Below are 23,936 nucleotides of genomic sequence, written 5' to 3' on the forward strand. Positions count from 1 at the left end.
ATGTTAGAAAATGCTGGGTTTATGCTGTTTTCTGCATATAAACAATATATTACAAGCCTTACTTACATATTTTACTGTTGATAATCCTAGAGTGATTCAGTGGCTTGATAAACAGCCATAAATCTGATAGTTTTCGAAAGTTTTATTTTTCAAAACCTGTACTGCCATTGGCTTCCCACTAGTATTTATGCAGAAGCACATGGACTGGATTAATCCAGCCCAACTTATATGCTTGCCTGAAGTGTCTTCTGAGCATTTTTATCCCTAACTGGGGACAATCAGGCCCTTGCTTAAAGCCCAGCTACTGTCTGGAGTCCTTAACAAAGAAATCTTGCCTATGAAGCCACACGTTTACTTTTTGAAGGAGAATGTACTGTTTTATTTTGACTTGGATAGCTCTTAGCAATGCAGGCTGATTCTAAAAATTTCACCTGCTGAATACTTCTTAAAATGAAGTCCCAAGCAGCCATTCTTTGACGTTTATTCTTTCTTGAAGTAAGGTGGTATGCATTTTCTACGTTACATAGTAGGTTTAGTAAACATTGTATTTTAAATTAGTTTCTGTAATTCTAGAGCTAAGTGTAACCTTCTTTCTTCATCCACCACTGATGTCCTAAAAACCCAACAGAGCCTTTCAGTCAAGCTGGTAATTTGCAAACACAAAGTTGATCCTCAGATTGATATCTTGAAGCTTTATTCTGCATCACAGAATATATCAGTCTGTTAAACCATCGGATCAAAATGTCTCAGCATGCTGATGGAAAGAAAATACTGTCATCGCTTTTTCCCAATTTACTTGTTTTCTCTCCAGTTCTTTCAACTTTGGGGATTACATTTATAAGGGGTTTTTTCCCAACCTTCACACACACACACTATCTTTAACAAAAAGAATGACAAAAGGAAGAAGTGTGCTGGGATTACATTTTATCTAATTTTGGTCTCTCTGCCTTTCTGATAGCAGTTCATCCACTACTTGGTGGATCTTACTCAAAATCAGAGTATAACACTTTAACTTACTGAAGATGAGCAGAGGGCAGTAAGACATTTCTGAATCTTACAAAACATCGTAAATACTGATTCTATATATTGAAAACATCAAATAAAATGAACATCATCTTGTGCTAGAAACAGACAAGGCTTGCAGAGACCAGGAGGATCCTTTGGTAATCAGTTTATTGCACCTACCTTAAGTTTTAGTCACCCTTGCTGATGTATGCAAATTCCTCATAAAGCAAACACTCAGCTCTGCAGGTCATGCAGACCAAGTATCCCATTTTAGATTCAGGATACGGAAGACCAGACAGGCAGGAACCTTCCATTAACTACAGAGAAAGCTGGGGTTTGAACGCGGTTCCTCCAGGGTCCAGCCTGCAGCACGCACTGCAGGGGAGCCCAGCGGGGTGAAGCTTTGTAACAGTGTGCCTGAGACAAGATAAACCTTCAAAGCATCTTGCTCTGTTTGCAATGAGTAGCGTCAGGAGGACCTGATATGTAATTTTTTAATGTCTATAATTGTAATGGGGCAGTTTTCAGAGTAAACTTTGTTGCAAGACAGTTCTCTGTATGCACAGGAGAGAACAATAACCAAAGTGAATCAAAGCTAATTAAAATAATAATTCAAAAGCGACACTTCTTCCAAAGACATTATTACAGAACAATAAAAGAAGTTGCTATGCAAACATGGCATATTTTATTGAATTCAGTGTTTCTCTATGCAGAACCCTATGGACTGGAAATCAAAATCAGAAGGGGGCAAAACACTGTTTCCAATCTATAGAAAATAATGAAATTTAAGTATTAGACAGAAAAGGAAAGAAAATTCCCAAAGCAAAAAACCCCAACAAATCATTGATATTTTTCCATAAAGACCTTTTGAGGACAGAAATGCCAGACCCTGTCAAAGCAGCCAAGATGAGAAATTAGCCAATAATACTAACAGACTCAACAGTATGCCTGAAAAAAATAAAGCATAATACTGAGCCATTGCTCAGTGACAACTCAAAATATGAACACAGTTCAGCATTAAAGCACTATATATATATTGCTCCCTATTGCCAGAGCCCCAAAAAACAAGATTCAATGAAAGACAATGAGATTTCAATAAAATGTTGAGAACCAGATGTCTATGTATTTTTTCCTCACTTTACAGATTTATACAAATAATATTTAAAGATGAAAACTAGAACCTTCATTTTTAAATGAGTATTAATCTTATAAGGTAATGACAGAAAAAATCTGGGAACCTAAAAATAATGAAAAAATCATGAACACTGGAAGTACAAAAATGCAAGAATTAGAAATTTAAAAGCTGGTAGCACTGGAAATGACCAGAAGGTGTTTCATGGCAACTAAACGTGTCTGTTAAAAAACTTAGTACTCTCCACTAGTCCCACCCAGGGTACTGGAGAATTGTGTAAGATCCAAACTGTATTCATCATTTTGGAAAGAATATTCTGGCTGTATTCTTCTTCCCTTGAGCTATAGGCCAGACATTTTAAACAAAGCTGCTCCTGCATGTTAACTTACTCTATGTACCTTAAACGGTCATCTCAGCAATACAGCAATGGAGCAAACTGACTGTGAGATGCATCTGCTCTGCATTTTAGTGAAATAATGATAATAATAAAAAAATCAACCCCCAAACTCTACCCTGTATTACCAAATGTTTAAACAACCTAAATCTCATTTACCCAGGGTAGTTCAGCTGCAGTTACACACCTTTTCTTAGTAAGACTATAGTAACTTAAGAAGTGACTGCTAAGGATAGATGTTTACTACTTCTCTTTTCCAATCACAATTTTCCAAAGCACAGCCATGCATGAACACGGATCATGCTGGTTGAATGATAGCACTGATTTCCTTCACCTGCTTATGCATCAGCTGTTAAAACTCAGGCTTGCTTCTACAACTGTTTAAACTCAAGTATACAACCTTTTACTGTGAGCGAGTGAGCAAAAACCACCCTCCAATTCTGTTCTGCTGACTGAGCCACAGAAGTGGCAACCCTGCAAGTGGGTTCACCTTAATTCTACTGTCTTCCTTCATCTAGTTTTATATACTTCTCTTCTGTAAATAAACACAATTTTCTAAAACGTGGATTTGCATCATCAGGGCAATTTGAAAGTCAATACTTAGAATGGGATTGTGCATCTACCAAAACCTGTTGTCATGTCACTGATCTGGTGTTTATTATGAGTAATAAATCTGGGTGGATATTGCCTAGCAGCATCATTTCTGCATATAGGATCATCACTAAAAAAACCTAAAATTAAACAACTATTACACCTCACTGCAACAAAAGGTCTTCAGAAAAAATAATTAAAAAATATTAAATTGGATTCATGACATTGATTTGTAGAATAAAAGCAGCAAAACAGACTATATAAAATTACTTAAAATATCAAGTATTTTTTAATAAACAGAGAATCAAGTTGATTTTAAATAGTAATCTAGGAATGAGATATGCATTAGTATGCAAATGAAGGAGAAATTTCGCTTACTAAAAATCTCTGTCACATTAGAAAGTTGACAATATTCCTGTTTGCAAAAACTGTTCTTGATGAGTTTTACAGCAACGTAACATATTGTATCAGAAAAATCTATCTAAACAGCCTTTCTGTTCCAGTGACAGTCAACATTAACATTAATACATCCTAATCTATACAAAGTGAACCCAGCTTTCATTTCAATCTCCCTTGAAGAACAAAAGAAAAAAATCCACCGGTCAGTGCCTAAATTACGAGATTTAACGTAGCTAGGTTATACGCATTTGAATAGTTCATAGAGGATCCAGCCACCATATGTAGCCATCAGAGTATTTACCCATCATGGGAAAGTTTTGAATTCCATGTTTCCACTTCCAGTAAACCAGGTGAAACATGAACGCTTGGATAAGGCCATTCCAGTTAACACAGAATGCTGGAACTCTGCCTCACAGAACTCTAAAATGCTGCAAGTTATCCCAACTACTTTGTACGAATATCATGTTGGAGGTCTTAAAATGGCAGCAGTAGTCTGTTTTTGCATTATTGGCTACCAGGCAAGACAGGAGCAGTTTCTTTAAATTCAGAGCTGCCAGAGAGAAGCATCTTGTCTCAATACTGTGGTCTAACACCTTTACAGGTGGAACAAGACTTATCTAGAGAAAATTACCTCAATCATTATGGCAGGTAAGCACAACAGAACACAGCAGTACACCTTTGGGAGACCCAATGGGACAAGTTCAAGCACCCAGATCTGGGTCCACACCGTAAGAAAAACGCAAAAAGACTAAAGAACTGAACAGCACTTCTGAAAAGGTTTGCATGGGGTAGGGAGAAGAAAAGGAAAAAAAGTTGCAGAAAAATAGGACTTGGGGATGAATAATCCTAGTCTTTGATACTTGGACAACAGGTGCCTACACAATTTCCAAGTCTGAAGAACCACCAATTTGTTTGGTATACACTCGAATTCTATTAAAACACCTCAAACAGATTCTAAAAATGCACAGGGAATTATGGGAACCAAATACCTACTCCCAGACAAAACACATCTTAAATTCAATTCCCAATCTGTATGTTTTCTGTAAAAGCCACCTCCATAATAGGCACAGTCAACAAAGCATATTTAGATATAAATACCTAACAAGAAACTTTAAGAAAATGCCTACAATAAATGTTTTATTGGTCATTTAATAAAAATTCTCTCTTAATTTAGCAGTTAAAGTGATTCATAATAACCCTTCGTGTAAATACATATACCAAATGTGTTGTTAACAACTTACAAGCCTGTCAGCAATGACTACTGCCTCACAGAACTCTAGCTAGTGCTGAAAAGCCAAGCCACAGGTTGGTTCCATTAACAGCAACAGCAGTTGTTCGGAGCTGGTTAGAGGAACAATTCTCAAAGAAAAAATAGCAATAAAAATACTAGAGAGATTTAGATTGTGAATTAAACCAGGAAAAGGATTCTTTGATTTTGCACCTTGTATTTCTTTTAAAAGAAAATACAATAATGCAGGACTTTGGTATCTGCCTTGTAGTCCTGCTGCTGGAGTACAAAGCACGAGCTTCATACATCTCACCTATTTTAGCGTGTAGGCTGGCAGCAAATATATGCAAGGTTACAACATTCTTTTCTATGACATCAATGTAAGTCCAAGCTGAGCCTTTAGAAAAAGGCTTTTCTGCCGTCGTAAATGTCAACTCTTTAGCAGCCAATTCTTCAGCAACTATCAAACTAGTAAAGCATGGGTATTTCATGGAGAAATTTACCTGTGCAGTGACTCACTCTGCCCAGGACTGTCATGATTCTCTCTAAACTCTTCTTTATTCCAGCGAGTATCTGAACAGCCACTCTATTTGGTCCAGAATCAACTTTGTTTCAGGTTGTAAATGAACCTGCCCACGACTTTGTTTTTATGTACTTACATGCTTTTAAATTTTCTCTTCATCAGCAAATAAAGATACATTTAGCTACCTACTTTTATTCTATCACCCTATTTACCCATTCTTGAAAAACTCCATTAAACCTTTGAAGTTATTTGCTAGGACAGTGTTCAGTGCCCTGATAAGCAAAGCCTTCAGAGCCATTCAAGTCCAACCGTATCCAGCTCCTCATAATGGAAAAGTTGCCACTTGCCATGAAGACTATCCAGGAGTTCCTATTTTGAAAACTGACAGGGAAAACTCTCACTATGGAGAAATAATGTTTGTGTAACAAATATAAACTTCATACCACAAGATGAGAACTAGAAATGCAGCTCCCCAAATTACTGCTGGAATATATGAAGCAAAAATGAAGCAGTAGAGATAAGGGATTATTATTCTCTATTTTTACATACAAGAGTCTCCAAAAAGATTTATATCAGTGTTACAATAGGATGTTATTTCTAATCTAATCTGATTGATTTAAAGTATATTTCAATTTCCTTACTGGATAAAATTGCTGAGTCCCACAGTCGCAAGCTGTAGGAAATGCTTTGAATGGAGCCGAACAAAACAAGGCAGGGATTCCTTGGAAAGCCACCTTTCGTCACCACCTTCTCTCTCACTGCTCTGCAGAGCTGTACAATAACTTCAGATGGGCACAGCAGCTCTCTGAGTGGGATGACCACCCATCCGCTGTGATCAAGCTTAGCATACCTCTGACACCAAAAGTTCACATCTACTAACAAGATTTTCACTAGATCATTTGTCAAACTGTGTTGCCTTATGTTTCTGATCACTTCTACTTTCTGTGATAGAATATAGACCCCTATACTTTTCGCACACACCCTAATGTTGTGTAATGACCCAAATTAGACTGAGGTAGGTTAGAAGTTCCTGATTTCTTCTTATATCTGCAGCTGTAGCAGGATGAGAGGAATGGGTAGGAAGAGAGGGTAAGGTTATTGCTCATGAAGCATGTGGTTATCAGATGAAAATTCCTTTTAACCTCTGGACAGACTTGTGGTTCATGAAACACAACTAGCAGGTGAACTTGGGTTTGAAGCATCATACAAATTGACTGCCAGTCTCAGAATAAGAAAAAGAAGACTGACAATAAATAAATACAAAACCCCCAAGTACACACATATGCAACTCCACATTATAGTATTTCTCCTGCTTTTATGATGCTTAAGCCTCCCCCAAAAAAAGGAAGGGGGGGTGGGGTGGGAAATATTCCATATATTAGAATAGTTCTGCTGCAGCACTCAACAATAGGGATTTGTCAGTTAATTCTCCAGTATTTAAAACAACTCATCTGTTTCATTCACCTGCAATTTTGCAGGTTTGTAGCAACATCCCACAATTAAAAGAAATTGAATTTTCTCCCTTAAAATACCCGGCACAAGTACTGTTTTTAATATACCTCCATTCCAGCAACCAGGTTTCCATAGTATCAAGAGACTAAAAAAAGCTAACAGGCTTCAGAGAAATTAATTTTAATATAATGTCTTCTGGAAATCTGCAAACTATATCTTAAAAAATGGCATTTATTTATATGGTGTTATTAGTCTTCATACCTAACTTCAACACCTTAGAGAAATGGAAGAGTTATATTGTTCTTGTATTATTTGAATGAAGGATAGACAAACGTCTGTCTGCAAGAGTGAAGACTACCCATAGCTGTGCTTTGTGTGAAACACTGGATGGCTGAGATGGCTGGATGCCACTGGATGGCTTCTAGGTGGCCAAGAGCTGGCTATTTATAAGCAGCAGCTTAGCTTTAAAGAAAGTCACTATTTTTCGAGGATGTTGTAGTAGGAAGTCAGGGAAATATTGGTTTTCATATTAACAGGAAGCTAAAAGGCTCCCTATGGATAGCTCCACGCTCCACACACAGTCCCATGAGCTTCGGCAGAATCCCTCAGAACAGAAATGTTAGCAAACTTCTCTTAAAAATACTGTGGCATCTAGATCAAAATGCCTTAACACTGGTAACGGAGAACTGAATGGATGGGCACAGAGCTAATTGTGACTGTTGCTGCCATTTTCACCAAAATTCCTTCCATATCCTCCTCTCAAAGAAGCATAAAAGTCAGTTCTTGGGATCAAATATGTACTTGTTACGTTTCTGGGATATCCGATAAATACCACCATTTCCTCTTGCCCCTGGGGATTAAAAACCCAGTATACACCTCACATAGAATCAAGGCTAAAGTAGAATGCTCCCAGTATTGCTCACAGCCTGGTTTTGTATGTCTGACAACAGCAAAGTCGTTTCATTTTGGTCTGCTTTTCAGTCTTATTTTAAAACATATTATTTGCTTAGGCGTGAATAACTGAGCTTTTGTAAGAATCACATTCTTTTTTGTCTGCCCCTTTCCAGCCATGCCAAAAAGGTAAGAGTCTTATTAAGGTATTTTTAGAATTAAACAAGATTGACCCATCTTTTTTATGATCACACTGAGCATATCTGAAATACCATCACTTCCTGCCAGTTCAAGGCTGCATTTAAACTGATAAAAAGAACAATTCCAAATAGTTGTCATTTTTCTACAGTGCTTTTGTGCAGATCCAAAGCATTTTCAAGGCACAATAATTTCATTCAGCTGCCATCACCCACTAAATACATAGATTAAGAAAATAAACCCACACCACCAAACCCAAACCCTCACTCACTGAATTGAAATGGCACGCAAGCAGAATACTTTTCCATCAAGTGAAAAATTAATCCACTTGGTCCAAGACTGCACAGATACAGCAGACTGTTCAACACTTGGACCACAGCTGCTCTTTTTCCAATACCTCATTTGTTCCAATTCTCCAATACACCTGTAGTGACACTTAAGCAGAAGAATTTCAAAACCAAAACAAGAAGAAAGTTTCCTTTGGACTCTGGCAAGTTCATTTTAAGAAGTGTCAGGAGTACGCTTGTGCTTAATAGACATTAATTTACAGCTGTCACCAAGAGGATGATGACAAACTGGTAAACAGAAATTACCCTTTTCCTTAAATGGTGGAATCAAACTATACATCAATTAAATATACAGATTTAAAAAAATTGGTGCCCAGGCTAGGTGTGCAATATCTGCTGTAATTCAGGCTTGCAGGCTTGTGTGAGCCCTGCTACCCTTACAATAACTACGTACATACATACACACGCACACAAACTTACAGTACGTATCACAGGCTTTTTTAATATATGTGTGTGTGTTTGTGTGCTGAAACACTGCAGTACTTTGTAGCTTTGTTAAATCTCCGATCATTAAAAAGATGCAAGAATATTGTTGTACAGTTGAACCAAAAGCCGAAAGGTGAGGGTCACTGCAGGGGCAGGAGCAGCCGCCACCCTGGCCACAAAAACACCCTACTGCAGGATCGTGAACCAAGGCAGACCTTACTCTTTTGGTCCACCAAAAGGCCTAAGTGTGAGAGGTAAAGACAGCATACAAAAATGTAAGAATATTGCTGGTTTTGCTTTCTTCCTCCTACATGCAATATTAGGGAGGCTTTTACTAAGTACTGTATCAAGCTGGTGTCCACACTTTTGGGAGGATGTGAACAAACTTTAAGAAAAAAACTGCAAAAAATTGCCATGTGGTAATCTGTGTTATTACAAAGACACTAGCAAAGCCTTGGTTTACTCCCAAGAGAGAAAAAGTATCATGGTGCTCATGTAGCTGTCTAAAAAAAATAAATTTAGATCTATATCTGGTGGCAGAAGCTAGTGAAGTTCACACTAGAAATAAGAGAAAACTCAGCCACAGGGTAATTAATGAAGGTTACCTAAGGATGGGAAGGTTTCTGTATTTCTAAAAGGATTTAAATCAGTAAAATATGACTTTGTAGAACCACTAATTCACCCAGCCATTGAATAAAAATGTAAGTTATAACATTGCTATGCTTGCCAAAAATATCCTAATAACTATAGTCTAAGTTACAACAATAAAGTTAAAAGCTTGCTTTCCAGATCAGTTTTGAAGTTTGTATAGTGTTTACTGGAATAAAACAAAAATCTAACCTATTGCTAAATATGAATCTAAAGTTTCATATGTGTATATGTCTCCATTCTTTTTAAATATTCCAGATACTTTAAATGTCTCCCTAAATGCTTATTGCTACTTCCTACATACAGTCAGAGGACATAACTTCAGCTAATACAATGATAAAATGATGCAGTCTATAATAAAATGATGTCTGTTTTCCACCTATCACTACTTCAAGAAAACTTTGTAATAGTAAATTCTAACAGCTTTTGAGACTAAATACAGGCAGTTGTACTACAGAGCATTTTGCATGTTTTAGTACAAGCACCAACTGAACTGTTCTGCAGAAAAATGATCAGATTTCTTCTATTAGCATCTCTGGTTTTGATCGTCAGATCAAACCTTGAATTTTTCTTTTTTTTTTTTGTAATGGATAATACACTGGTTTTATCTAGTTTACATTTTAACTGGAATGTAAATAAGCAGCCATGCTATTCTGAAGACAATAACACTTCAATTTATCTGGGAAAATAAGTGATTTTATGGCACAATAATGCAAACTACAATCCCTCGTTTAGAGAAAAAGTGCATTATTCTGGTACAATATTACAGAATTAGTTTAATTTTCTAAGTATTGATATTATAACACCGTTGTTTGGTATAAGATATGCTCCGTGGGAGACAAAAAATCCCCACACAACACATCATTCAACACCTGCAAAACAGCTGCACACTCATGGGTACAACCGTAACAAATAGTTAAAATCCACTGGGTTTTAATTTAATAAGATAGTCTATACCCTACTATACTAAAAAACAAAACAAAACAAAAACTATTTTGAGTTTAAAACCCTCTTCCACTTGGTTCTTTTTACTTGAAGATGGTTATACTTGTATACATCATCAAAGCAAATCTCAAAAGAAAACACACCACCAACCTAGAGAATTCTGTAAATCATGTTTTGAGGCAGCACTGAACAATAGTATTCAGCGGCTCCTCTGTTTATGCTTTGTTTGACTACTACACTAGACAAAGGTAACAAGGGTTAGGCACATAAAGTTTATTCATAAATAAGAGGTTTTGAGTTAAAGCTAATACATTTCTTGCAAACATTTCAAGTAACAAATCAAATCAGCTTATGGTTTGATTTTTTCTGATCAAGGATTTACAAACTTGACCAGGTGTAGTATAGAAACCTAGTCATTCTGATGAATTAATGGTGACCTACAATGGCTTTAGAATTGGTGTCCACATTAATGATGGCTGCAGTTTTTTTAAATGCCCTTCTGATGTAATTTTTAGGTTGTAGAGCACTTGCCCTAATATGTTGCTTTTTTATCTGCCTTTTTAATTGGGCAGATACCAAGATTCAAGAAAACATTAACATTAACTAAAATAGTGAAAATTGGCAAATAGGGCAAGCTATACAATCTCTCTTATAACAACCAAGTCATAACCATACTCCATTGCTGAGTGTTTATCAAAGCTAAGAAAAAATCATATGAATCAGCAACTGCTGAACACCTTAGAAAATGCACATATAATGACAGCTGTCTCTAGCTGACTGTTTCAGCTCTAAAACTACTCATGCACTTTTCCAATACATGTTACTTGCGCTCTATCCAGAAAAGCTACCGCACACATTACAATTTTTATCATAAAAAATATGGCTGGGTTGGAAGCAAGAAGAAAAAACATATATTGTCAGACATTTCAATGTAGAGTCTGTGAACACCATTTCTGAAGTTTAACAAAATCTCTGAAGTCTCATATTAAAATTAATTGTGCAGGTTGGACAAATCAGTATCACATGACTGATATCAAAAAAACCTCAAACTTGATAAAAACTCAAACGATACTGTGCCGATCCTGTTCCAGCTAGTATCTACTCTGCTCACCTGTTCAAGCAAGACAACACCTCTTCTCCCTTTTCTGTATAGTTCTTTTATTTGTTCTACTCAACCCACATTATCTTCAACGTCGAACTACTTTACTATGCTCAGTAGCTGATCATTGAAGTTTTATCTCCTTCAGAAGATCCAGAGACCATAACTAAACATGAAGAAATTCTCTTCACCCGCCATCGTGATCTCTCCTGCTTCCAAAGAAAGGATCTATCTTCCTGTCAAACCTGCCTTTCCACAGTGAGGAGTAAGGGCAAAGGTTCCCCTTACCTCCATGACCCCAAGCCACTGAACCTCCTTGAGCAGGAGCAAAACATCTGCTCTCCCTTGCATTTTGCCCCGTGCCAAACTGGACGCTCACTTCCCCCAAAGCCTGACACTTGCCGCAAGTGTTATAAATGGGACTAATTAGGATCCCGGTCACCCATTAACTCTTTTATTATTCATGTGACATTTATGATAAATGCATTGTATTACTTCCAAATGGTTGAGGTGGCACTTACACACAGCAGCATAAACTTCAGAGTCATGGGAGAAATCATTTAACAGTAGGACAGTCTAACTACACTAGTTATGCTAACCACTCACTGTGATGGGCCGTACATTTAACTCTTCTTGGTTCAACACAAGATGTAAAGTAGCTTGGGGTTCCTAGAAGTGCACGTGGACCACTCGTTCATACTTCAACAGTAGCATCTTTTGCATCAGTGTAAATGCCTCCAAAGATGGCTTTCTATAGCTAGACAGCACTGTGCACTGCACATGTGGTTCACAAAACAGAAAAAATCCTGCTTTTCTCCAACATAAAAGTCTTCAGCAACAGCAAAGTTGTGATTTCTCAGGATTACCGTATTCTCTTAATTGTCACAAAATTCCAAACAGAATAACCCCAATGAAAATCTATTACACAGAAATGGATTTGATTCGCATGTAACAACTGCTTCTTTCAGAATAATTACAAATATGCTGAACTGTGTAGAATATACATTAATGTACTGATCCAGCAATGCATGTGCCTGTTTAGCTGTTTAAAAGCTAAAGCTAGGAGTAAATTGCCTAGACAATTATAATTCTTCCATCATTTGCCAGAAAACTGGTAAAGCTTTGTGCAGAATCAGTTACACAGACTTCTTGCATCCCTTCAGAGATCTTAAAAAAATCCATATGCATAGTTATCATTCTGTGATCCTCTCCATTAAATTACACATTATTCACCCTCAAATCTACCTGTGAAATCAGTCAGTGCAGACTATTCATACTTCCTACAGAATAAAAGCCTAATAAGGAATCAACTTCTAAACATAAAGCATCGTTAAAAAAACCTGACCTAACGTCAATGATCATAGTTTTGAAAGTGTCCTTGCACAGAGTATATATCAGTACCATTTGTAAGCTACTGTTTAACAATTTGCTAAAAGCTTATTCTTAAGTAAACAAACAGTAAGAAAAATGCACTTTGAAGACACAGATAAAAATGCACATTATTTACTTCAGAAGTCTGCAAAGCCTGTTCTTTCATGTTTACAATGTGATGAAGCGATGCAACTATTTAAATTCAATCACTATGGGAGTTCAATGCACACAACAAATAAAAGCTGCATATTACATCCTCTCCCAAATGCGAAGGCCAGCTCTGCAGCAATAATGTTGTAGCACCAGTAAATACTTCAAAAAAAAACCATATGACCCTGAAGAAGAAAAAATAAAAATAAATAAAATAAAAAAAGTAGATCTTACAGACAAGACTTGCTCAATCCATCCTGAAAGACCTATTTTTAAATACTGAGTTTCACAGAATCACAGCATCACTTTGTTGGTCATCAAAAGGTTGTGGGGGGAAGAGGAAGAAAATCCCAAATTGTGATAGTGTTGCCAACTGCCCAGTAACCTAAAAAGGAGTACTGACTATTTAAGGACAACCTAAAATATCAACCAAAAATTTTCCAAAATAATAAACATGAAGACATTTTTGGTATGAACAAAGAGAGTATTTAAATATACGTTTTTTATAAAGTAATTTATACTGCAATAACATCCATTGCTTATCTTTTGTATGACTGTATTTACAGTGCATTTTTGGAAATAATTCATGTCAAGCCAAAGTAATTTGCTTTATTCCCCATAGTTTCTAAACAGCACTAGACCACCGATATTTCTAATTGCACAAATAGTTGCATAAAAAGTCATTACATTTGGTGATTCTGTAAAAATATTTAGAAGACCACAGAACTTACAGCCTACAATAGATATTGAAATTAACCTCAATTTCAATTCACTAATGCAAAGAAGAAAAACTCCCATATTTCTCTGACAGTGTATTCCAAAATAAAAAAAGAACAAAGAGAAAATTCCCAGCTAACCTGAACATTGTTCTTTCTAACTGCTTTCGTAAATGCTACATGAAATTTTAAAATAGAGCAAGTGAAGTCCATCATTGGTGTTAGCCCACTGAACTTGCTGCTCAGAAGCATCACACACTTTTTCCAAAGTAATTTCTACAAAGGGAACATCACTATTTCCCCAACAGAGCACTGAGAATCAAAGTGCAGGATCTCCTACCTCGATCAAAAAGTCTCCAGTTCTCAGGCCAGCTTGCCATGCTACTCCCCCTTCATCCACAGATTCCAGGTACTGCAAAGCAGGAAAGGCTGGAGTTGGGGTGAATTCTTCAATTGGTGTGTCAGCTTTAAAAATAAATACCACATTAAAAAAAAGAAAGTTACGGAGTGCTTGCAAATACCACTTGATTAAAGGCCTGCTATTGGCCATTTAAATTTATGGTTAAAAAATGGTGGGTGCTAAAAGTAAGAGGACTCTCCCTCAGAGGATATCACAATGCTGGGAAAAGAGTGCAATCTCTCTGCAATAGCAATCCACAGGTCTTCAGAGAGAGAAATACATGCTGCTTTACTGACACAAACCAAATCAAGCTGTATGAGGCAATAGCTGGATTCTGAGTATTCCAGTATATTCAGTTTTAGTTTGAGTAACCCTTTTGTATGCAACTCTGGCAACATTCAACTCAAAATGAATTATGCTCTGTAGCCAGAAGAGAGCACCTGGCCAAACTGGGGGGATGCAGTGAATGGGAAAGGATGAAAACTGATTTTTTCTTCTAGATTTAGATGTATATCACATAGAAGCTAGCAGAAGAAATCACTTTTTAGGAGAGGAGGCACAGCAGGCCTTGTAACAGCCCCCTCCCTCTCTGTGTCACGTACACATACAAGCAGAAAAGTCCTTGGGTCTTTCACCTGAGGTGCCCTCGCTGTTACAGAGAAAATCTGAGGATAATTGTTGGGCTTACACAGAAGGAGCAACCTCTGCTCACTGCACGGACAACTCGTGCCAGTGGGTTAGCTAAAAGGTAGCGCTACTGGCTTTGTTAGCACAAGTCCAAAAATTTTTACTTAGCTAAAATTAGAAAAGCTTTTACAACACTGAAAATCTATGGTGGCACTGGTTTAGGGGTGGGGAACCAGGGAAAGCAAAAACGATGTCCCAAGAATGAAGGTATGGAATAATTTTCATGCTCAAGCAAGGCAAGGGAGAACCCATGTAAAATGAGGGGGAGCAAGAGATGGGACATACCATCATTTTTTTTTTATAAATACAAAAGGAGCAAACTGGACTGAAAAGTTAAAAAGCAAAGCATTAAACAGAATGCTTTTTTTAACTCTTGAGAATGCCGTTATTACAGATTTTAGTCTACAGAAAAGTAACATGCAGTTTAACATATGAACAGCTTTTAAAATGAGCACACTACAGGCCATGCAACATACGTGCAGCTTCTGAAGATATAAAAAAAGATCATATTTTCATACTAAAACTGCACCAATGTCACCTTGCAGAAGATCCACACCTATTTTAAACAAAACATCACTCTCTTGTCTATTTCTATTCGTAGACCTATTTAAATAGACTGACATTTGAAATAAAGAAGCAGGTTTTATAAGGGAAGTAGGTTTCCCATAGTTAGGTAAACTGCATAACAAAACAGATTAATGACAAAATATTACATATACCAACACAATAAAAATACAGACAAAACTTTCTCCCCCCCAAAATGATTATACAGTGCTTCTCCTATGTAAAAATGCAAACTGCTTCAGACAGAAGCCACTAAAATCCGTCTGAGTAGTATAGCATACAGAGAATCCTGTTGTCTAGCAACCAAGTGCACCAAGAATAATTCCTGCTTATATTCAGAGATATATAAATTTCTTCATGCCAGTGCACATCACACACACACACACACACACACACAGAAGCACATACCTTTTGCCCCTCTGAGCACAAATCCAAATCCTTCATTGTCTTTTTTCTGCAGGACCACTGCCTTTTCTTCTATTATGCAGTCACTGTAGAGAGAATTCCGAGGATAGCGACCATTATTACATCCCTTCATCACCACTGTAGTAGCTGCTCCTCCAGTGTGCAGGTTCATCATCATCACAGCCCGTTAATCAAATAATATTGCAGTAACCAAGCATGGGAAAATATAGAACAAATAGTAGCGAGGGGAAGACAAAGACTAAGCTTAATGATAAAAGAGAACATGACAAAGCAACTTAAAGGGAATAAAAAAGGCAGAAAGGAAAAAGAAAGAAGAAGAAATCATGCATGGTGGTTTGTATTCTATATGAATGACTGAATGAACATGTGATCATGTAATCTGTGGGCTAGCTAGGACTCTAAAAGGAAAAAAAGTAAGTGAACTGAACGACAGTATCATTAATAAACTCCTCAATCGTGGATGTACCAGATGCATCTTCTAGTGAAGCCAAAATGAAACCAACCAGAAGAAAAATGAGGCAGCATTTTAAATTTAAAGATAATAAATTATGATTTTCTATTAGCTAACTAAAAGGCACAAATATATTCTGAAAGCTATGCCTTGCATCAAAAGCCCTTTTTCAATCCTATTGAATGTTGCATGCTGCAAGAATCCCACATGATCATCTGACAGCCTACAATGCTAACAACGTGCAGCTGCCTTGGCGTCATCAAGCACAAATTTCCACAGCATCAAGAATCTGCATAATTGAAATAGTAACAAGGCATGCACAATCAGGAAAACACATTTCTAAGGAATATTTCCTATCTTCTGATAAACAATATTATAAAACAAGGAGATGGTGTAAAGGACTATTTATGTAAGCAGTATGTCCTTAAAGAGAAAGTAGCCTTAGGAATCTTACTGTCATTGGCTAAGAAAAAAGTAGACGGTAGATGAAGAAAATGTATAAAATCCACACTAAAATGGGACCTTTCACATACAGGGAATGATCTGTAAAAGCCTTGAGTTGTTTAGCGGGTTTCATGAAACATTAGGTTACTAAAAATAAGCTCAAAGTAAAAAAAGAAAAAAAACACCTTTTGAATGCTCTTTTCGGTATAAAACCATTACACAGCACATGTTGCAAGACATTCTTCTGAACAAAGACAGTGTCAGGGGTTAAGTATTCATGAATCATAAGCAGTGCAAAACATGCTGCTAGGTTGACTTTAAAATACCTACAAAACAATTTCAGATAGAAACAAGTATGAGCAAGTTTGCTTTTCCTAATTTTTTACTAGCCAGCTACTGTTACCACTGGTCTTGTACAGAGTCTGGTCACTAAAGCACTCAGCACAGTGAGACCAGATCTGCTTCAGTGCCATTAAAAATCCAGCAAGGGGAGGAGGAAACTAAAGAAAAATTGGCGTGACCTTTGTATATAAAGCTCTGAACAAAGACAAGGATGATGATATCAGGACACCAATGGACAGCCTCCAAACTCCAGATCTTCTGTGTATCACAGATTATCCTTTTGGTGACTTTCCAACTCTGAGGGATGCAACTTTGTGTTACTGCTGAAGTTGTGATGGAATTACATCATCCAAACTACAGAGTATTTAAACACTACACATGAATTAAAACTACCACAATGGTGACTTTCTGAGCAACAGATGATCTCCGTAAGTAACACCAGCTTTTGAATACTGTCTCTCAACTTATTATTATTTACTATATAAGTCAGAAATTGCTTTTTCTTACAATTAATAACCCTTCTAGGGAAAGGATATAATAAGTGCCTATTTCTTGAGAAAGCTGAACACACTCCTGTCCAGGGATATCAATGTGGGATGGAATATGTAACGCCCAGAGCCCACACACTTGCAGTGAAGCCCTCCATCAATGTCCTAATGTTATAGAAACTGGCTGAACCTACAAGCATACTGGCTTATTTTCTTCATTTCACCACTCATATTTTCAAGGTGGGGCTCCATACTTTATCCACTGAAGAGCCAAGAGTAAAGCTATCTCCAGCCTTTCTCTTAATACACGGTCAAATTAATAAAACCCATTTCTTTCAAGTTTCCCTGTAAACAATCAATAGCTTAATAGAAGTCAGAAGGCTACTTTTGAGAACCCAAGCACAGAAAGTGTTTGGTTCAAAGAACACCCCTCTGCTCCCCTACACAAATCCCACACTCAGCTCAATTCATTAAAATAACAAATTCAGAAGCCTGTTAGCTAGGCACCTCATCAAACCTTGCTCTGATTCTGTCATTTTTGTTGACAAAACCAAATAAATCCATAATATCATTCCTTAAAACACTGAAGGCTTAAGTTCCAAAAGCAGTGCTCAAGAAAATTTGGGATCATAGAATCACTAAGGTTGGAAAATACCTTTGAGATGAACAAGTCCCAACTGTTGACCCAGCACTGCCAAGCCTGCCACTTAACCATGCTCCTAAGCACCACTTCTATGCATTTCTTCAAAAACCCCAGAGACGGTGACCCCACCACCCCCTGGGCAGCCTGTCCCAGTGCCTGACCACCCTCCCAGTGACGACATTTTCCCTGACACCCACCCTGAACCTCCCCTGGTGCCACCTGAGGCCATTCCCTCTTGTCCTGTTGCTGTTCCCTGGGAGCAGAGACCAACCCCCGCAGCCCACAGCCCCCGCCAGGCAGCTGTCGGGAGCCATCAGGTCCCCCCTGACCCCCAGCCCCTTCCCCAGCTTTGTTCTCCCTCTCTGGACACGCTCCAGCCCCTCCATGACCCCTGGCATGAGGGGCCCAGAGCTGAGCCCAGGGCTCAAGGGGCGGCCGCCCCAGTGCCCAGCGCAGGCGGACGGGCACTGGCCCTGCTGGCCATGCTGGTTCGGCTACCAGCCAGGAGGCTGCTGGCCGCCGTGGCCACCTGGGCACACTGCTGGCTCACATCCAGCCAGCCATCAACCAGCACCCCAAGATCAATTCACCTGATCAACGTCAGCCATCTACACCTAAACACAAGTCACAGCGCCCTTTCACAGTCACCTAATGAAACAGGCATTAAAACAGGCATTAGCAAGTCACACACCTTCCTAATGTAGAGGTCTATGACTGTTCAGATTAAAAGTACAAAAACCAGCTATGATTTTCTTATCATGTACAGCACATTTATTGCATAAACTACCCAGTTTTAAACTTCAATTTAGACATTGAAAATGGGAATACTAAACTGCCAAAATTTTACAAAGTTTTGTGTTTTACGTGCAAGGGGGAGGGGAAAGGGAGGGGAAGGAGAAGCACAATATGAATTTTTGGTAATAAAATATACAAACTGATCCCTATTACTTGACCTACGTAAATACTTGTATTTACAGCTTACTAATATACTTTAGTCTTGTGCTACATAAGAACTCCATCACAGACTGTAAAGCAAAAATGTAGGTTTGAAAACATCAGACGTGTAGCCATTTCTTCTCATTTACATGCTAGCAGAAGGGGACCTGCAATAATCTTATGGTATGAGCAGTTCAAACTTGTTTAAAGCAATCACAGAAAGCAAATTGATTCTCTACACGCACCCCAGTGTTGCACAGCTAAGAACCAGCAGCAGAAAAAGGATGGAAATAAACACGCACACAGAAATGAACCGAACCTGCAACCTCCACACCACTTTTCTCCCAGCAAACTCACTTTTGCATCCCCGAGAGAAAGGGGTGGAAGAGGGGGAAAGATGTTTAACCCCTGGCTGTTTGCAATACTGCTTTTTGTTTGCTTTGCCATGACAGAGTTCTTTTATCTCAATGTCAGACTGGACCTCTCCACTGAAGACATGCTGAAGGTCTGTTCACAGTCTACCTGATCTTGGCAGGCAAAGTGCTGCCAAATGTAAAAGTAGGTCAAAATTTCTCACAACGAGCCTTCCTGGCAGCATATGTTTCATCCTGAAGGCGTTGTAAATAACTTAGCAAGAGAATGCACACAGGTTATAGCTACCAGTGACAAAGGCGACATGAAATTACAAGCCCGTTCAGAGGTCTGAGCTCAAGCAACAGCAATAGGCATTTCTTCACAGATGCTTTGAGTACAGTTTCTGGGTTTCTGGCTCTTGAATGAGGCTGAACAGTCCCTGCTATCTGCGACACACTGAATTTCCATGAGTAAAATCCTTAAAGCCCATTTCTGTCCCACCTCAAACTGAAATTAAACAGCATCCATTCCAGAGATGAGTTTTCAGAATATTACTAGTTCCATATATTATGGTAATTAAATGAGTAATTTTAAAATCAATAGCTCATTACTTAAATAGGGCACACATTACTTTGACTTTGGACTGTGTTAAGTCCAAGATTCATTGCATACAAAGTTAAATGCAAAATACATGCTATCAAGTGGAGACTAGTTCCGCATGAAGTACAATCTTAAATACAGAAACTTCAGGCCAAAAAATCGGTCAGTCTGAAATCCCTTGTGCTTTATCCAAACACTAAATATTGGAAACATACTTGTGCATCGGTTCATGTAGCTTCTCTAACACATCAAGGCTCAAGAATTGTGCAGAGCTGTTAGATTTTCCGTAACTGTATAGTATAGACTTACTGATGGAGAAAGAGAAATAAAGGGATTTACCCATGGTCAGAGACACACCTGAGACTTGAACTCAGCACTGTTACACTCAACATAACAACCATAATTTGTGCAGACTTTTCAAGAGAGCAAGAATTTCTACTTTGCTAACAGCCCCTTACAACAATATTTGAGGAAGGAAGTAGAAATGTCAAGTCCTTCACAAAATCTGTATGAAGAAAATAAAGGCTAAAGCACAGGTTCCTGATTGAGGCAAAACCATGAAACCTAGTTTCCATTTCACAACTAGAATAACTACACCCACCCTGTCTTAAAAGCATGACTTACTCCAGAAGTTAAAATACTACATTACAGAGATGGAAACTATCAGGACCACAGAATATGTTTAGGCAAGTTTGTATCATGTGTATCATTAGTCATTTCTGAAAAACAGCAGAGCACACACCAATGGAAACGCTCATTATCTGGAAACAAAAACGGCTATTTGGTATATTGTCGATCTCTCCCTAAGGCAGAGAAAAAATGAATTTAAATAGGAATTATTTTCCTGATTCTCTCCAAGCATGCATCCCCTAGAAACATAACCCAAGTCTAACCTTTTCAGCTTTAAAAAGCTGGACTACAGCCTTCCAAGGCAGAAAAGTTATCTAACAGATCACACGTGAGATTCACACCACCCAAGTTATAATAAAACGAGTAGCCTTCTTAGCTCACAAACCATTCGGTCAGATTGGCTTGCTCTATCCTGCAGTGAGAAGCTATTATCTTCAAGTTCACTTCTTTCAGTTGGCCAAGTAAAATCCAAATCTCTTCATCAGATCTCTTTTATGGCCTCTCCTCAGTGCTCTTGCAATTACAATCTCTTTGAGACATCTACTGAATTCACAGGTAGCTGCATGTTAGAAGGATCAAATCACAGCCCAACAATATAAGGGAATGCCCTTTTTTATACTTTGCCAAATGCAATAAAACAATATCTAAATCATTCTATAAATTTACATACGATGTCTGAAAGCAGTTGCACTAATTCCTTTCAGGCTAGAATAGTTAATTTATGGTGGTTACTTTCAAGCCCATAGAAGGGCATTCAGGAAATCTATTCAAGAAGAGCTCTTTACTGGATGTCCTGAAAGTCAATCCCTGTTAGAAGCACATAAAGAATGTTCCCTCCAAACACTTCCCTTTTTGGAGGAAGTTACCTGTCATGATACCTGCAAAATGAAAATGATGCTTACAGCAAATCTTATTGTACGTTTTAACAGATTTCCAGTGGAAAAAACTTTTGCTGTCATTGCTGGAAGGGATCAGCCTTGCTATTTTAGAGTCATCTATTGTAACAACTCCAGGAAAACTGGCTAATCCCAGTAAGTAAGGCCTTCAAGATTAAAGAAGGCTCTGCATGTGATTGCTCAGGTTTCTCAGGCATTGATCATCCGGACGTAGGTCTTACAGAAGAGCTTTCACAGCTCTTGTGCAACTTGTGGGACCACAATCGCTTGTTTATATACAGTCTTAAGAGAAATGATATTAAAATTGTTATTAAAAATCATGAGCTTAAAAAAAGAAAAGCTTTATTTCTCTATCTTAATTAATTTGTATTTTAAAAATAAAGAGTCAAATCAAGTACCACACACGACGAAGCAAATCTCAACATGAAACATTCAGGCAGGGGTCCTTCTAGTATAGAACATGGGAGTTTTATAATGCAGAGTCCTTCAAACCATTTCAGTCACGTTTGTATTTTGGGCTACAGCACATTCCACTTACACCTGATACTTAGTAGCAATTTTCAGTTGTAATTCTCAAGAATTTGGGCAGTATAAGCCTGCACTATGAAAATATTAATATTCATTGCTCACACTATGAGCCTTGAACAAACAGACTATACAAACACATACACATGTTTTAAGTAAATAGAATATTTATCCACCTGACTTTTTAGGTTTGTATTTTTTACCCCAAACCAGCTGCAGTTCCAGCCCCTGCTATTGCCACCAAACCATACAGAATTTTCTCCCTGTGTCTTAATATATAAATTATTTATACAAAAGGAATGATAATAATAATGACAGTAATAACAATAACAATAATAATAATAATAATAATAGCAGCTATTATTCTATATAGGGTTTTTTTAATCAATTTCCAAGATTTTTTGCCAAAGATGGTCAGCATCATCACAGACAACCACAGAAACACAGAAAAGAATGTGTTCAGGGTTAGCAAATAGGACAAGTAACAAAGGTAGAACCAGGGAAGTAAATCCAGATCTAAGATAATGGTATGAGTGCACAAAAACATAACTATATGTAACAACAAAGGTTTTTTTCAGCTGATGCAGCATCTGAACTAGTCCATAAAGCTTGCTAATCAATCTCTGTGCATAGCTCAGAGTTAGCATCAGACAGGACTTTGACTTTTTTTTCCTTCCTTTTTAGAGAGAGCCACCAGAACATACGCACAATCGTGCTGGGCTGGACATGTCCTTGGAGCCCAGCGTCCTGTCTCCGCCAAGGGCCAAAAGCAGAGAAGGACGTATGAGACAGACAAGCACATTTGGTGCTTCCCCAAAGTACTCCAGCAGCTCCCAAACAAGCTGTGCAACTTGTTCTTTGTCTTACTGAAAACCATTGTACACTGTATTCCCATCTTCTTCTACAGTTTTACCACCACACCTTGGCACATGCAAATTCCATGGTAATACAGGGGATTATATCCACCTTCTTCAGGATCTCTCAATCCATGTTTCTGTAACACACTTTAGTCATGCTTTCAGTAAAACCACACACAAAAAAAAAGTGTTTTATTAATGCTTTCAAAATGTGTTACAAGCCCTTTAAGGTAGCAGTTTGGCATTACATGTCTTTATAACAAATTATTAAACTCACTATACACTTCAGTATCGTAACTTGATTTGCTCACTCAGCCATTCAGAGAGTCTAAGCATACTAAAGTCTAAACATAAATAACTTATGAAATAGGGGAAAGAGACTGGTGATTTCAGGACTAGTGATAACCATAAGTTTCAAATGAGTTTCAAGAGCTCCCTTAGGGTATCCACCACACCATTTGCTAGGATGAGCAGGAGGAATTATCACCCTCCTGTCCTGCCTGCCTTGGAAAGTAAACACAGCTCAAACCACAAGAAGTCTGTGCAAGCCTGACTGTTCATTTCAGCTTTACAGATGTCAAGTATTTCACTTAAAATTCTGCATTGTACAGAAGTGGACAGTGTGTCAATCATCAGTGTTAAAATTCCTGTAAAAATTTGATGACACTTTTGTATAAGGCATGTTACAAATAAGTTTCAAGTTCTGTCTCAGAACAAATGAGGTATTCACACAGGCATAGAGGAAAGTTTTTCTGAAAACATTTTCCCATTTTTTTTCCTCTTCAAGAGCTTTAAAAACACAATATAGAGTGAGAAACATTGATTTTCTAGGATTTTACTGAAAAGGCATTAAGTGGGGATTTCAACTGGAGTTTAACTTTCACATAACCCTTTAAAAAGCCCAACTCATCATATTATTTTGCAATCTCATTAACATAAAAAAGGAGGTGGCAACTCTACCTTTTTTCTGAAATATATTCTCCCCTCTCTCCATTTCTCTAATTACACTAAAGCCCTGAAGTTATTTTAAGCCTACCCCAAATTTTATTTACTTTTCTGCAAAACAGCTTGGGAAATGTCCATTTTAAGACATTCTTGTCTAACAGTACCATCATTTTCAGCAATTTTGTCAAAGCATGGCCCGTTTAGCACACAGCTTTAGTAGCAGTGAAAAATCA

At 37.8% G+C, this 23,936-nt stretch overlaps 1 protein-coding gene across 8 annotated transcripts in view; it reads right to left on the reverse strand.

Annotated features, from left to right (window-relative positions):
* The window catches only part of SHANK2 (SH3 and multiple ankyrin repeat domains 2), a 354,214-nt gene that overhangs the window by 125,076 nt on the left and 205,202 nt on the right, over positions 1–23,936 (reverse strand). For all 8 annotated transcript variants that reach the window (XM_055814242.1, XM_055814244.1, XM_055814240.1 and 5 more), the window contains 2 exons: positions 15,575–15,657; positions 13,856–13,980 (listed from right to left, as the gene is read on the reverse strand). In XM_055814242.1, coding sequence (XP_055670217.1) covers positions 13,856–13,980; positions 15,575–15,657 — 208 coding nt within the window. The remainder of the gene's footprint in view (positions 1–13,855; positions 13,981–15,574; positions 15,658–23,936) is intronic.

The sequence above is a fragment of the Falco peregrinus genome, chromosome 9 (assembly GCF_023634155.1).
Source record: "Falco peregrinus isolate bFalPer1 chromosome 9, bFalPer1.pri, whole genome shotgun sequence".
NCBI lineage: Eukaryota > Metazoa > Chordata > Aves > Falconiformes > Falconidae > Falco > Falco peregrinus.